This window comes from Conger conger, chromosome 15 (genome assembly GCF_963514075.1).
Source record: "Conger conger chromosome 15, fConCon1.1, whole genome shotgun sequence".
NCBI lineage: Eukaryota > Metazoa > Chordata > Actinopteri > Anguilliformes > Congridae > Conger > Conger conger.
In genome coordinates, this window is record NC_083774.1 from 4,880,500 (window position 1) to 4,898,159 (window position 17,660).

General features: G+C 48.4%; 2 protein-coding genes across 3 annotated transcripts in view; one reads left to right on the forward strand and one right to left on the reverse strand.

The window, feature by feature from the left end:
• The window catches only part of trim44 (tripartite motif containing 44), a 129,535-nt gene extending 125,155 nt beyond the window's left edge, over positions 1-4,380 (reverse strand). Inside the window, exon 1 of the mRNA XM_061221284.1 lies at positions 4,094-4,380. The gene's annotated coding sequence lies outside the window, so the exon portion shown is untranslated. The remainder of the gene's footprint in view (positions 1-4,093) is intronic.
• Positions 1-17,660, forward strand: part of LOC133111139 (inactive serine protease PAMR1-like) — a 38,105-nt gene that overhangs the window by 18,533 nt on the left and 1,912 nt on the right. The window contains exons 5-12 of one of the 2 annotated variants that reach the window (XM_061221281.1): positions 4,950-5,167; positions 5,530-5,637; positions 10,175-10,345; positions 12,067-12,258; positions 12,810-13,589; positions 13,948-14,139; positions 15,176-15,242; positions 16,614-16,843. In XM_061221281.1, coding sequence (XP_061077265.1) covers positions 4,950-5,167; positions 5,530-5,637; positions 10,175-10,345; positions 12,067-12,258; positions 12,810-13,589; positions 13,948-14,139; positions 15,176-15,242; positions 16,614-16,843 — 1,958 coding nt within the window. The remainder of the gene's footprint in view (positions 1-4,949; positions 5,168-5,529; positions 5,638-10,174; positions 10,346-12,066; positions 12,259-12,809; positions 13,590-13,947; positions 14,140-15,175; positions 15,243-16,613; positions 16,844-17,660) is intronic. The other variant, XM_061221282.1, reaches the window with a different exon arrangement.

Consider the following 17,660-nt stretch of genomic DNA (forward strand, 5'->3'; position numbering starts at 1 on the left):
TTAGCCACTAGGCTACAGGCTGCCCCAGTCATGTACCTTAGCCACTAGGCTACAGGCTGCCCCAGTCATGTACCTTAGCCACGAGGCTACAGGCTGCCCCAGTCATGTACCTTAGCCACTAGGCTACAGGCTGCCCCAGTCATGTACCTTAGCCACTAGGCTACAGGCTGCCCCAGTCATGTACCTTAGCCACTAGGCTACAGGCTGCCCCAGTCATGTACCTTAGCCACTAGGCTACAGGCTGCCCCAGTCATGTACCTTAGCCACTAGGCTACAGGCTGCCCCAGTCATGTACCTTAGCCACTAGGCTACAGGCTGCCCCAGTCATGTACTTTAGCCACTAGGCTACAGGCTGCCCCAGTCATGTACCTTAGCCACGAGGCTACAGGCTGCCCCAGTCATGTACCTTAGCCACGAGGCTACAGGCTGCCCCAGTCATGTACCTTAGCCACTAGGCTACAGGCTGCCCCAGTCATGTACCTTAGCCACTAGGCTACAGGCTGTCCCAGTCATGTACCTTAGCCACTAGGCTACAGGCTGTCCCAGTCATGTACCTTAGCCACTAGGCTACAGGCTGTCCCAGTCATGTACCTTAGCCACTAGGCTACAGGCTGCCCCAGTCATGTACCTTAGCCACTAGGCTACAGGCTGTCCCAGTCATGTACTTTAGCCACTAGGCTACAGGCAGCCCCAGTCATGTACCTTAGCCATGAGGCTACAGGCTGAACCAGTCATGTACCTTAGCCACTAGGCTACAGGCTGCCCCAGTCATGTACCTTAGCCACTAGGCTACAGGCTGCCCCAGTCATGTACTTTAGCCACTAGGCTACAGGCTGCCCCAGTCATGTACCTTAGCCACTAGGCTACAGGCTGTCCCAGTCATGTACTTTAGCCACTAGGCTACAGGCTGTCCCAGTCATGTACCTTAGCCACTAGGCTACAGGCTGCCCCAGTCATGTACCTTAGCCACTAGGCTACAGGCTGTCCCAGTCATATACCTTAGCCACTAGGCTACAGGCTGCCCCAGTCATGTACCTTAGCCACTAGGCTACAGGCTGCCCCAGTCATGTACCTTAGCCACTAGGCTACAGGCTGTCCCAGTCATATACCTTAGCCACTAGGCTACAGGCTGTCCCAGTCATATACCTTAGCCACTAGGCTACAGGCTGCCCCAGTCATGTACCTTAGCCACTAGGCTACAGGCTGTCCCAGTCATATACCTTAGCCACTAGGCTACAGGCTGCCCCAGTCATGTACCTTAGCCACTAGGCTAAAGGCTGTCCCAGTCATGTACCTTAGCCACTAGGCTACAGGCTGTCCCAGTCATGTACCTTAGCCACTAGGCTACAGGCTGTCCCAGTCATGTACCTTAGCCACTAGGCTACAGGCTGCCCCAGTCATGTACCTTAGCCACTAGGCTACAGGCTGTCCCAGTCATGTACCTTAGCCACTAGGCTACAGGCTGCCCCAGTCATGTGCCTTAGCCACTAGGCTACAGGCTGCCCCAGTCATGTACCTTAGCCACGAGGCTACAGGCTGTCCCAGTCATGTACCTTAGCCACTAGGCTACAGGCTGCCCCAGTCATGTACCTTAGCCACTAGGCTACAGGCTGCCCCAGTCATGTACCTTAGCCACTAGGCTACAGGCTGCCCCAGTCATGTACCTTAGCCACTAGGCTACAGGCTGCCCCAGTCATGTACCTTAGCCACTAGGCTACAGGCTGTCCCAGCCATGTACCTTAGCCACTAGGCTACAGGCTACCCCAGTCATGTACCTTAGCCGCTAGGCTAAAGGCTGTCCCAGTCATGTACCTTAGCCATGAGGCTACAGGCTGCCCCAGTCATGTACCTTAGCCGCTAGGCTACAGGCTGTCCCAGTCATATACCTTAGCCATGAGGCTACAGGCTGCCCCAGTCATGTACCTTAGCCACTAGTCTACAGGCTGCCCCAGTCATGTACCTTAGCCGCTAGGCTACAGGCTGTCCCAGTCATATACCTTAGCCATGAGGCTACAGGCTGCCCCAGTCATGTACCTTAGCCACTAGGCTACAGGCTGCCCCAGTCATGTACCTTAGCCACTAGGCTACTGGCTGCCCCAGTCATGTACCTTAGCCACTAGGCTGCAGGCTGCCCCAGTCATGTACCTTAGCCATGAGGCTACAGGCTGCCCCAGTCATGTACCTTAGTCACTAGGCTGCAGGCTGCCCCAGTCATGTACCTTAGCCACTAGGCTGCAGGCTGCCCCAGTCATGTACTTTAGCCACTAGGCTACAGGCCCATACGCGTCACATACAATGGCATAACCTCATTTACCAGGCCACACCTCTCCTCACTGTCAGTTTGGTGCCGTTAAGAACAGTATGCCCATACAATACAAGTGTGGGGTAATCAATATTTTCTAACCAACAAAATCAACTCAGTGAAGGCCGTTCTACCTGGACCACTGTAATTCAAATCGGTCCAGTTGCCCTCTCAAAACCTGACTATTTTTTTTAGCTGCCACATCCATGACATGCCAATCACTGCAGCTGGAGGTGTTGTCCCTAGATAAGGCGAGAGTGTCTCGAAATTGCTCAAGATCTGACACTTTTAGTTCCAAAACTGTATTGGAATCAACACAGACTGCCATTGTTTTAGAGCCTCTGCCAGCTAAGCAAAAATCAGTGAGCTGTATATACTTTGCCCTAATGTAAAACCACGTGGTGATGTAGTAAACATAATGGTAACATGATCTATGAGTTTTGCCTCCATAAATGTCTCTTGCAATAATATTTTCCATGATGTTTTCAGCAGGGTTTGTTACCTCATTGAAATTAATGAGAAAACCGTGTTCATTTTTTAACCGCTGCTAATCATTTCATTATTTTTTTACAAGTGTTTCACATCAACTCGCGCAATTGTCCTGTTAGCCTCATGACTGCCACCTCATAACTCGAGAATATCCTGGTAAAGAGCCCTGATCTCAGCTGAAAACCACGCAGTTTTAATGGCTCCTGTTTCACACTGATCTCTTCTCCAGGCAAAGAAAGAACCAAAGACAGAGAGAGTGAATGGAGACAGGAAAAGTCAAAGTCTCTGGAAAATAAGACCTGTAGCCACACATACGTAAATGACACATTCATCGGAAATATTTCGCTTTTCACACAAGCAGGGGGAAAGGAAAGGCACAATTCACACCTGCATTACACGGACAAGTTGTACAGACGGGAAAAAAAATCACACATAAGGGCCATTAACACGTTCATATAACTGTGATTACTGTTCATTATGTGGTTAATTTTGCGCCATTAACGGCCCGGATTGAGCGGGTTCCAGATCACCAATGCCAGAGCACACGCGCTCTCACTTTCTGCTCCTATAAAAATGCACTTAACCTACGGAAAATAAGAACATTCCCCCCTCTTATGTATGTGTGAGTCGTTTTGCTTCTTTAAATATGAAGACAAGAAAACGTGTGTTTCTTTGTATAAGAAAACTATATCCTATAGCTCTTAATTTATTTATGTATAGCCTAAAAATAAAAATAAACCTTGTAGACAATGCGTTTCTTTCTAAAAGAAAACTAAGCTACATTGGGATGTAGCCAACACCATTGCTGCCTTACCATTGCTGTACATCACAGGCATAATAAACTAACCCGTCCTAACGGTATAAATGCTGCATTCTGTTAATATAACTAGCGACAACTTAAGTGCACAAATTGCCTGTTAAATGGTTTACTCCAGCCAGATGGAGATCCGATCCGTCTTTTCTGTAAACCTGGCTAGGGACTTCAATAAATCTCCTGTCAGTTGTACCTGTGTTGCCTAGGCTACGCGGCAGAGCAGCGATACAGTAACGATACAAACAAGAGTTATGATCAGGACCGGTTGAGATGGGGGGAAATGTTGGCCCAAAGTTTGCTACTAACGTTACTTCGGCCGAGACTTCCGTCAGCTAGGCTACATAGTATCCAGTTAGCTAGGTTATTTTCACTTGAACGTAAGATCATTAAATAGGCTTCACAGTCACATTTCTACCACGTCACGTTATTAAACTATAAACTATAAACCAGTGCTTTTCTGTTCGTCAGATTCAGAGTAGCCGACTTACCCTTGTCGGGTCATCCAGTTTACCATGGTTCCACACAAACTGGTAGCGTTTTGCTAACTTCGCAGCACTGGGACTGATCCGACACCTCCTTCTCCTCCCGTGTTGACAGTGCCTGCACACTCTCACACAATTCATTAATGTTTAATAAAAGGCGATGTTAATGTGACACTTTTTCGAGAAGCCATATTTTGTGTTCGCAGTCAGAATTGTTGTCGACCGTTAGCTTTCGCGAGCGTGCTTGACAGCGACTACTTTTTAAAAAGTTCTCACGTGAGGCGAACGAACAAACTCACGCCAGCTGATTAATTCCCACTGCAGCTGCAAAACCACCTTTTACTCTATCCGGGTCACCCACAAATCACGATCAATGATGATTTTCGAATAGAGATTACAGAGTACAAGTGCTATAAAAATAGACATTGTATGTGTTTTCCATTAGAAGGCAGCTAAAGATGCACCGGCCCCACACTGAATTTTCATTAACTCCCCCCCCCCCCCCCCCACAATATAACCTTTTCTGGTTTCGTAACATATTCTGTTTGTTATGGTTTCATGATATTTGTTTCACAATGAGATTCATGACTTGACATCATGAGACAGTTATGAACCATTTCAAAGATATTTCCAGAGGAAGATATATATATAAGCTCAATTGCATGCAATATATATATTGTATGCAATTGAGCTTTTCTTGGCTTCAAAGAGCAATGGTGGAAGGTCTGGATGAAATAAGCACACATTCTTGCACTTTTTTTTATTTATTTATAACATTGACACCTGTAGGCAATACCTCTTCTTTAAAGCCTGTCTGGTGCAGCCAAGCGTTATCCCAGAAGCCAAACGTTCCTCTCTGCAGGTTCATGATGCTAAGTCTGGAGAAGGACGACAGCTGCCGCTCCGATTTCGTGGAGGTGCGGGACGGCGACGGCCTACACTCTCGCGTCATCGGCCGATACTGCGGAAACCAGAGACCTCCGCCGATCAGGAGCACCGGGAACTCGCTGCACGTCCTCTTCGTCTCCGACGGCTATAACAACTATGACGGTTTCTTCGCCATATTCAAGGAGAGCTCAGGTAGCCTACCCACCGACGCACACTCACACACACACACACACACCCGATAATCACTGCCGTAGCTCCGCGCATTGGCGTCATGCCGAGCGCATGCCAGCGTTCTCCTCTTGGCAGTTTCACCTCAAAACACTTAAAACGGATTTGGCCTGTCAGACGGTGAGTCAGAAATCACTGGTTATCTAACGGTCGCTATTGCTCCTAGCTGCCGCTAGCGGGACGCCGGCCAAAAGTGGTTAATCCAGCTGTTGAAAATATGTGGCAACGATCCAGTTATGGGGATGATAACGACGCGTAGTCATGTCTCTGGTTTTATAATGAACTGTTTTAATAACCCCACCACCGCGACTTTCTGTCACTCGCAGCGTGTAGCTCTTCCCCCTGTTTACACGACGGGACCTGCATCCTGGACTCCGCCGACTCGTACCGATGCGCCTGTCTGGCCGGCTACACGGGCAGACGATGTGAGAACGGTGAGTTATTCTCCTCTCGACTCCTCAGCGCGCATCCAAGGAAAGATCTCCCAAAAGGGGGGGAATCACATGTCCGCTCTCCATCCCACTCCGCATTCCATCACATCTAAACCTGGGCTGTGCTGCTGCCGCTGCTGCTGTGTGTGTGTGTGTGTGTGTGTGTGTGCGCACGTATGCGCGCGTGCGTGCGTGTATGCGTGTGTGCATGTGCAGGCATGCATATGCTGGTCCTGCGGGCCTTGTGGGGGTATCAGGTTCAGCTTCAGGCATCGGGTTCATGCGCCCGGCGATACTGGATCGCACTCCCTTATCCGATCGATCGAAGAGTGACATTAAAAGGACAGTTTATCTTTTCTGGCCACTGGTTTTAAAGGGAGCGGTGGGGGGGGGGGCTGATCTGTTTACACAGCAACTGCCCCCCCCGCCCCCCCCCCCCCTTACCCTTATTGCAGTCTCCTTAGCAACTGGGCCTGGAGTCCTCAGCTATTACAGGCCTCATTAAACCCAAACCTCTCATCGTCATGAGCGGTAAACGCTACCAGTCCTCCATCACCGTAGAACTGGAAATGCTTTTGCACAGTGGATATAAACATTCCCGTCGCTTGGATAACGTGCCGGGCTTCGCTGCCAGCGCACGTGACAGCCTCACACGGCACGCAACTGTTTTTCCCTCGTCTTACTGGTTCGGGCCCGATGTGGAAAATACCATGGTTACAAGAAAGGAGGAAAATTCTGTGCTTTTGTTATTTTTATTTTTTTTTACGCCTCGTGTTGAATCATTGCTATTTTTGGGGTCATGGTTTGGGCTGGCGATCCGGGCCAGTGGAAAAGCCTGTGTCGATCCGGGGTGGGATTCCTCGTGCTGCGGACTCGTGGCTGGGAGCTGACCGGCACGCGACTAGCGAGGATCAGCGGTGCCAGGTCGATTAAAAACATTTCCAACCCAAAATGGCTCCATTCAAAACCTGCCCAAAGTAGCCCAAAGCTTACATTACATTACATTACATTACATTAATGGCATTTGGCAGACGCTCTTATCCAGAGCGATGTACAGTTGATTAGACTAAGCGGGAGACAGTCCTCCCCTGGAGCAATGCAGGGTTAAGGGCCTTGCTCAAGGGCCCAACGGCTGTGGGGATCTTATTGTGGCTACACCGGGGATTGAACCATCAACCTTCTGTGTCCCAGTCATGTACCTTAGCCACTACGCTACAGGCCGCCCTGTGGGGAGTTATTGTGGCGGTGGAGGAGGGGGAGTTCAGGGTACCAGGGGGAGGAGGGGGTGAGAGATCATTGTGGCAGATTGGGTTGGTGGTTGAGGGGGTGGGTTTGGGTTTGGGCAGGGGGGAGAGCATGGTGGTGGACCTGGGGGAGAATCAGTGCCGTTAGAACAAAACCAATCGCGTTCCTCTCTTACTGTCTTCTGCTGTCCTTGCTGCCAGCACAGCAGACAGTGGACGAGAGTTCACCTTCTCAGCCACAGCACTTGCAGAATAATAGCCCAAGAAACCACAAGCCAAGGCAGTTCATTTTCTACTCGTGACTAGGCCTAAAAAATAGCCCAATTTAGCATGACAGCCACAGACCTGGCATCACTGACTGGTGCCCGAAAAGAGCCTCTCTGATCTGGAGTATTTTACACATCCGTCCATTTATACAGCTGGAGATTTTATTGAAGGAGTTCAGGTTAAATGGCTTTCTCAAGGTTATACCAACAGTGTCTCACTTGGGAATCGAAATGCAATGTGTGAGTTACAGGCCCATTTTTCCCTTACCGCTCTACAGCTTTATACCAAGATGAACCCATCGGAAAAGCGTATATTAATAAATCAAAAGTAAGGGCAAATGTGTATTACGTCCAAGTTACTGTCAGTCAAAGGGATTTCTGTCTGAGATAACGATCTGTGTTTGATCTTGCAGTTCCATTATCTCTAAAACTGCAGAGCTAATCAGACAGTAAGCCAGTCATGTTTTCAGGAAGAAGGCTCTTTATAAAGATTTCCCTTTGGAGTGTGCTTTGCTGAAAGTGCCCGGCACTCATTCCTTGTCCAGTGCCCCTTGCCAGACTGGTCTATAAACGCAGGTTTACACCCAACCAAGCTCTTTCGGCGGACAGTTTATATTCTCTCGCAGATTCTGTTCTCTTATAAAAAAACCTCCCTGGAAACGATCCCCAGTTTCCAGGCCTTCGCTCATCCCCTTGGGTCTACAACGGTGGAGCGTGGCTCCTTTTTCTCGAGGTCTGTAATTCTTCTCATGGCTAAATGTGTGTCTATAAAATCAGGGCTGAAACAAAGCACTCTTTTTCGTGCAAGTGTATTTTCCGCGAATAGAGAAGCTTGTAAAGCTGGAATATAGAAGCAGTGAAGTTTTTATTCAATGCACACTGCTCCCACACCCATATTCTCCATATTTCGCGGGCGAGCTCCCTCATTAACTGGTGGAGCCGAGGGTTCTATTAATAACAAGCGTGCAAACAAATAAATGCATAGTTTTCTCAACTGCCGCTGCAGCCCTGATTCCGCACGGTAAAGCAATCTCTTCTAAAACTTTTCAGTTACTTTAAAGTATTATTTTTTCCCTCCCAAGTGAACCATTTGTATTTTGATTTCGGAAAGAGAAGGAGAGAGAAAGAGAGAGAGATAGAGAGACAGAGGGAGGGAGAGAGGAATGTAAAAGGTAGGGGAAAGGTACGGGTGGGTGGAGAGCGATGTTATAGCAGAAGCACATATTATTTTTACTGCGTTGGTTTCTGAGACCCACCCAGCATCCTGCTTCCAAACTGTTCCCCACGTGCTTCTTACTGTGCGCGTCTGGGGCCTGTATCAAGAAGCAGGATCGCTGAGCTAGATGGATAACTGCTCTAGAACCCTCCGAAATCCAGAACATGGACTGAAGTAAGAAGCTTGGCACAGTTACCCAGCTAACTCCGTCATCCTGCTTTGTGAAACAGGCCCCTGGTCTCATCGTATCTCTATATCTGAGCCTCGCTGTCAGTTCCAGTTGCCTGTCATGTTACATCACATTACATTATTAGCATTTGGCAGACATTATCCAGAGCAACGTACAGTTGATTAAACTAAGCAGGAGACAATCCTCCCCTGGAGCAATGCAGGGTTAAGGGCCTTGCTCAAGGGCCCAGCGGCTGTGCGGATCTTATTTTGGCTACACCGGGATTAGAACCACCGACCTTGTGTGTCCCAGTCATTTGCCTTAACCACTACGCTACAGGCCGCCCACATTCCCTCCCCTGTGTTGCTGACACAGGGAGAGATGCACCATATAGCAAAAATCCGATGCTTATATCACTTGCCAGCCCTCATGAGCACAGAAAAACATTTTTTTCCATCCAAAGGAACGTGATACTTTAAAGTGTCACAGTTTTTCAGCTGTGTGAAATCTCAAGTTGTGTAAAAAGCCAACCAGAACTATTAGTGATATTTCATAAGTATAGCCTTTACTGCACATTTAAACATATCTCTAAACATAATAATAATAATAATAATAATAATAATAATAATAATAATAATACATGCTTACCTGCATAATTGTAATGAAAAATTAGAACAATATACATTTTGCTGAAATTAAAATCACTGTTGCTGAAAAATTCCGTTTATGCAATTTACATAATACGAAAGTAATATAAACATAATGATACCCAAAATAAAATGATGCTTTTGGCTGTAACTACGGGTTCTCCATCACATTAATCATGGCTTTGCTAACCCTAGCTACATGCTAATCATGTCTTAAAACCATATCCATGTGAGATTGCACAGTGGTGTCACATTATGCATATTCTGTACATGCAGTCTATATGCATATGTATGGCTTGTGCGCCTGACATTGCGCTTTTGGAATGCAGCATCGTGTTTTGTTGCTCGCTTCCATATTTGGTTAAATATTTATTGATGAGCAAGGTCGTATATTCGCTATTTTACTTTCCTGTATTGTTAGCTTATTGTTTATCCTAGGATGCAATTGACAAACAGTAATTCTGTGATTAATTACTTTGTCTGAAGTGCTGTATATGCCGAATAAGGTTATTCTGAAATTGTTACGACCGTCGTCAAACTATGGTTGTGTCGCCAAACTATGAAAACTATAAAAGAATAATTGGCAGGAAGAGCACTTCCAGGTCTTGACGTATTTGGAGTGGTGTATTTAAAAAAGAAAATATAATTTCCATTATAATATATTTATGTGATATGTACATTATTCCAAACATATCAAATCTGGACCTGGAAGTGGTCATGCTGCCCTCAGCCTTCATATTTAATGTTTTCATCGTCTCTGTTTTTAAAAGTATTAAAAAAGTATTAAGCTATTATATTTAACATGTATTTTTTTAGCAAATATGCCTCTTTAGAAAGGAACTACAAACCGTGACTATAATATAAAGTAGCTGTTTACAAGTACAAGTACTGCTGATGTCTGTATGCATGACAGCCCTGTCAGAAAACCGGTGCGCGGAACGAGTGTGTTGTGTCTGCGGGCGTCGGGGTGTAACCGTGGTATTTTTTGGGGCTGTCAGTGGTGACGTGCGGGACCCCGCGGGCGCCGGCGCACGGAACGGCGGAGGGGGGGCGCCTGCACCTCGGGGGGCGGGTCATCTTTCGCTGCGACCCCGGGTTCGCTCTGCTCGGACCCCTCAGCGCCACCTGTGGGCTGGACGGGGCCTGGAGCCCCCCCGGCCCCATCTGCGGTAAGGCCCAGCTGCCACCGGGTCCAACAAGCGCCACGGGCAGTACCAAGTACAGATCACAGGTCACACAAGACACACTCCTCATGAAGTACTTATGACGTAAAAGGAGTCAGTTACCCATAACCGTGAATCATCAAGTCTGGTTCACTTGGTGAATACAGGCTCAAGTCAAGTAAAGTAGATGGCATGTCATAAGCTGTTAGTGAGGCCTGATTACAAGGTACGTATATGACGAAAAAGGGACGGAGATACAAGTGCAACCTGAAAGTTCTAGGAGATGATGACATACGTATTTACATACATAAGACTGAAACTAGACTTGGGGGTAATCCTGCGGAGGAGTTGTGTTCGGTAACTGCCAGGGTACCGTCTGAAGAGATGTGTCTCCAGACCATGGCAGAACATGGGTAGTGTCTGAGGAGCTTGCATGGGGAGGTCGTTCCACCACTGGGGAGCTGGGGTGGAGAAGCTCCACGGTCAGGACTAGCGAGAGCCATTCACTAGGACTGGCAGGATGTGCAAGGAGTGGCGGAGCTGGTGTGCAGGGCGGAGTTACGTCCTGCAGGCCTGGAGGGGCTGTCCTGCTGACTGCGGCGGAGGCCAGAGTCAGGCCTTCCACTTGAATCTGACCCTGGCGGCAGCCAGCACGTTATCTCACCATGCCACACTATGTTCCTCCCCAGTTTGTAATGTGTATTTGTGCCTCACTGGCTCACCTCACTCACACACTCACACACTCACACACACACACAGACACACACACACACACACACACACACAGACACACACACACACACACACACACACACTCACACACACACACACACATCCTCACACACGCACACACACACTCACACACACTCACACACACTCACACACACACACACATACACACACACACGCTCACAAACAAGCACCCTCACACACTCACACACACACACACACATACACACACACACACACACATACACACACACACGCACACACTCACTCACTCACACACACACACTCACACACACACACACTCACACACACACACACTCACTCACACACACACACACTCACACACACACACACACTCACTCACACACACACATACTCGCACACACACACTCACACGCACACACACACACACACACGCACACACACACGCTCAAAAAACAAGCACCCCCACACACACACACACACACCCCCACACACACGCACACACACACGCTCGCAAACAAGCACCCCCGCACACACACACACCTGCTCACGCAAACAAGCACACACACGCACACAACACACCATTGGAAGCAACAACACTAGAGTGCAGAGTGTGCACTGTGTACTGCAGAAGAAATCTACAGAAGATGGAGGAGAGGTGTTATTCACACGACTGACTCCTGGTAACCTTTGGGAATTTGTTATTTGTGTTATTTGTGTTATTTGGGGACGGAATGTACCGATTGTAGATTACGTGAAGGGCGCCAGCTGACTTAAGCCCGCCCCTCCCGAATGGGACGAGGCCGGCTGTGCCAACCGGGTTGCTTGGGAGCCCGAGTCTTCAGCCTCCGATTGGGACGCAAGGTCCTGTCAGTCATTCCTCTGCACATCCAGTAAGTTAGCGACTCACAGCACGCGATGGAGTGCAGTCCCCCTCAGAGTGGAGGAGCTCTGAACGTGCGAGTGTCCGATCGGCACATTAAATGCACCCCCCCCCCCCCCCCTCCCCCCTCCAGTGCCCAGACCGCGGACGTGCGTCGCTCCTGAGAAGCCCGCACACGGAGATCACTTCCTGCTGTACGGTGCGAGGGAGATCGCCATCGCCGTGCAATACCTGTGCTACCGGCCCTACGTCATGAGGGGGAACTCCCAGAGAACCTGCCTGCCCAACAGCACCTGGAGCGGAACAGCGCCCTCCTGTGTCAAAGGTGCCTCATTGCAGTTCGTCACAAATCAGACGGCCTGCGTCTCGTCGTGTATTAGACCAGGGGGTGGCGGACTGTGGTGCCCTGTGGGTCAAATACGTAATTGTTTTGGGTTCATGGTACTTATCTGTGCTCAATTGATCTTGCCTGGTGCAACTGAGCTGACCAAGCGGACCAGGAGGTCTGGGCTGGCACATTTTGAGAGTATTTCATAGGTTCCAATATGCCAGGCAAGCTCAGTAAAGCATAGAAAAGTATTTGAATACTTATGTTTTTGACCCATTTCAATGCATAAGTGATTAATGAATGTCATTGACTTAAAATCTCTGATAGCTTATTTCTGATGCTTAAGATGCGGATGACACACACACGGCAGTTTGACCACCCTACACGAGAAAAAAGGAATATTTAAATAATTCAACAACGCTGCCATTTTGTTAGATATTGGCGAGATTGTAGTGCATGTCATAGCAATCTGTGGTTGGTTTGAGTCCGTCTGCGTGTGCGTGTCGGTGAATGACTGCATCTGGCTTTGTCCGCAACGATGACTCCAGAAAAAGAGAGGGAAGACGAAGACATGAATGTAGTGGAAGGCAAGGTTAACATGAGAACCAACGAAAGCGGAGGAGGCAAAGAGACGGGAAAGCCCACGGACACGGCAGCGGGAAAAGGCGTGAACGCGGTGGAGACAACGGACAAGGACAAAATCCAGGTCACCACTGCCGTTAAAGTTACAGAAAAAAGCCCCGACACGGCTGTGACCAAAACTACAGGAAAAGTCACGGATGCGGGTGGGACCAAAACTACAGGAAAAGTCACAGATACGGGTGGGACCAAAACTACAGTAAAAATCACTGTGCCCGCTGTAGGCCCTACTGTAATTAAAGACACCAGGACAATTACGGTGGGACGCAAAGACGTGAAAATTACCACGGTAAGCCTCGGAAGCAACGATACAGGAAATGCTGTGGTAACCGACGACGCGGGAATTACCTTGGTAACCGTCGGGAGCGACGACACAGAAATCGCCGCGGAAACGGTGGGAAGCAAGGACAGGGGTGATACCGTGGAAACGGTGGGAAGCAAGGACAGGGGTGATACCTTCGAAACGGTGGGAAGCAAGGACAGGGGTGATACCTTCGAAACGGTGGGAAGCAAGGACAGGGGTGATACCGTGGAAACGGTGGGAAGCAAGGACAGGGGTGATACCGTGGAAACGGTGGGAAGCAAAGGCACGGGAAGAGGGGCAGACTCTGCCGGGGGAACTGAAACGGGACAAGGATCGGACAGGGGACGAGACAGAGGGACAGAGGCAGACAACCTGAGCATCCACGGTAATTACAACAAACTCCTGTCCTCTCCTGAATGGAGATCATCAAAGAATGAATCACCGGAAATCTGGCCTCACTGATCCCGCTAATCTATCCCCCTTTCTTTCTCTCCCCTGTGTACGTGCGTGTGTGTGTGTGCATGGGTGTGTACGTGCGTGTGTGTGTGCATGGGTGTGTGTGTGTGCGTGTGTGTGTGTGCATGGGTGTGTGTGTGTGCGTGTGTGCGTGTGTATGTGCATGGGTGGGTGTGTATATGTGCTTGTGTGTGTGCGTGTGTGTGTATGCGTGTGTATATGTGCTTGTGTGTGTGTGTGTGTGTGTGTGTGTGTGCCTGTGTGCCTGTGTGTGCGTGTGTGTACAGAGACTGAGAGGACCCCCTGCCCCCCTCCTCCAAAGCTGTATAACGGGTACCACCAGGTGGTAGTGGGTTCTGGAGTGGAGCCGGACCGGGCCGAGTTCTTCTGTAACCACTCGTACGCCCTCAGTGGCAGCGCCGTGAGGACCTGCCAGCCCAACGGGGCCTGGGGCGGCACACAGCCCCTGTGTATCAGAGGTACTGACCCAACCGCCCAGAACCAATGAGGACTATACTCCATCCTTACACATTTATACTACATCCATTACATGGAGACAATTACACTACATCCATTACATGAAGACAATTACACTGCATCCATTACATGAAGACAATTACACTACATCCATTACATGGAGACAATTACACTACATCCATTACATGGAGACAATTATATAACATTCATTACATGGAGACAATTACACTGCATCCATTCCATGAAGACAATTACACTGCATCCATTACATGAAGACAATTACACTACATCCATTACATGGAGACAATTATACTACATCCATTACATGGAGACAATTATACTACATCCATTACATGAAGACAATTACACTACATCCATTACATGGAGACAATTATACTGCATCCATTACATGGAGACAATTATACTACATCCATTACATGGAGACAATTATACTACATCCATTACATGAAGACAATTACACTACATCCATTACAGGAAGAAAATTACACTACATCCATTACATGAAGACAATTACACTACATCCATCGCATTTACATTAAAGGAAATTCTACTTCTAAATTCTAATTCAAAGTCTACTTCTGAATAGTCATTGCAGAGTGCAATATTAAGACATGGACAGACAACACACACACACACACTTATGAGCACGCACACACGCACACAGCCACACACAAGCGCAAACACACACTTATGCCCACACACACACACACATACATACACACTTATGTGCACACACACACACACACACACTTATGTGCACACACACACACACACACACACACACACACACACACACTTATGTGCACACATGCACACAGACACACACACACACACTCTTATGCCTACACATGCACACAGACACAGTCCATGTCTTACAGCATGCAGGTTAGAGCAACAGGCTGCTCCCACTGCTCCAGGTAAAACCAGGACTGGCTCAAAGTGCTATAAGCCTGCAAAATGATTGTAATGTCATGTAATGTGAGGTAAGTGGCGCCCCCTAATGGTGTGTGTTTTTAGCATGTCGAGAACCCAAGGTGTCAGAGCTGGTGAGACAGAAGGTCCTGCCTCCACAAGTCCCTTATAGGTAGATACCCTGCCTGTCAACACGCACACACACTCACACACACGCACACACACACAGACACACACACTCACACACACACACACACATACACACACACATACACGCACACACACACACGTACACACACACAGACACGCACACACACATTCACGCACACACACACACACACACACACATGCACACACATACACGCACACACACACACGTACACACACACAGACACGCACACACGCGCACACACACACACACACTCACACACACACACACACACACACACACACACAGACACACACACTCACACACACACACACACACACACACACGCACACACGTACACACACAGACACGCACACACACATTCACGCACACACACACACACACACACACACATGCACACACATACACGCACACACACACACGTACACACACACAGATACGCACACACGCGCACACACACCCACACACACACACACACTCACACACACACACACACTCACACACACACACACACACACACACACACACACATACACACACACTCATGGACACACACAGACACACACACACAGAAACGCGCACGCACACACACACACACTCATACAGACACACACACACGCATACGCACACACACACTCTCACACACCCAGACACAGTCAAACAAGCTCACACACACATACACACACACAGACACACACACACGCACACACACACAGACACACACACACACACACTCACACACATACGCACACACACAGACACACAGACACTCTCACACACATTCAAACACACACATACGCACACACACACTCTCACACACCCAGACACAGTCAAACAAGCTCACACACACATACACACACACAGACACACACACACGCACACACACACAGACACACACACACACTCACACACATACGCACACACACAGACAAACAGACAGTCTCACACACAATCAAACACACACATACGCACACACACACAGACACACACACACACTCACACACATACGCACACACACAGACAAACAGACAGTCTCACACACAATCAAACACACACATACGCACACACACACACACACACACACACACACACACACATTCTTAGCCATGATCTCATATTACCACACATAATCCAATTCGAAACTGCTGGCATAATCCCATTTCAGAACTGTTAGCGTAAATCCTTACAATAATGAGCTTTTGTGTTGATCAGAGCCGAATGTCTCGGGACTATTCTAAGACCATTTACTGGTAACCCAACTCACTGTTTTGTCAAAGGTTTAATCCCCGTACTCTGTCTCATCCGAGGATCACAACGTGCTTTTTTTAAAAACTCGTAATGACCTCCCCTCCGTCTCTCCGGTGCCTCCCTCAGAAAGACCCCCGTGCACAAGCTGTACTCCTCCATGAACCAGGGCAAGGTGCTGGACCGGACGGGCCCCGCGGGGCCCCTCTCGCTCCCCCCGCTGGCCCCCGGCTTCCACCACCTGTACACGCACATCCAGTACGAGTGCGCCTCGCCCTTCTACCACCACGCCGGCAGCCCCCGCCGCACCTGCCTGAAGACCGGCAAGTGGAGCGGCCGTCATGTCTCCTGCTCGCCAGGTGGGGGCAGCAGAGGTGCTGAAACGCGGCGGCCGCCCTGGTCTGTTAGCTTTCGCTCGTGTGTGTGGGAGAAAAAATTATGTTATGAATTACATCTTTGGAGGAGGCGATGTGGTCCGTTTATGTGAAGCAATCTGCAACCCCCGTCCCCCAACAGGTACTCCATACACGTGAGAAAACAATTAAAACATGCTTTTCAAATTTCATGAACAAGATTTCCCTGCGTGTTACACAGATTGATGAGCTACAGACGTGCAGATATATAGATGTGACTTCACTTTTACTTTTTAATGTCACTTCATTTAAGCCGCGATGATTGGAGACCTCACAGAGCCCAGAACAAAAATAGCTAAGACCAAAAGAAAAGAAAAAAAAACCACCCATTTCCAAAGTGATTTAAAAACCTCACAAATCAAAACAAGGGGGAGGAAAAACAGATTACTTGAAGAAGATCTGTTTTCTCCAGACGAGTTAATGTTTTAGTATGAGTCTCAGACTCTGTGCTACAGTACAGGGGTATTAGAGGTAAAATATGTTTTATTATCCTACCCCCTCCTGACCCTTCCACCCCATCTGTTTTTATTTATTTATATTTATCTGTCTCTTATTTACTTTTTTTTCTCTGTCTCCTCTCACTATCTCTCTCTTTCCCTCTCCATCTCTCTCCTCCCCCTCTCTCTTTCTCTTGACCCTCCATCGCTCTCTCGCTCTGTCAAATCCAAATTCAAAAATGCTTTATTGGCATGACAAGATAGTTCTCATTTTGCCAAGGCACAGATGTTGGCAAGCTGTGTAATTTGTTGAATTTTTTTTTGTG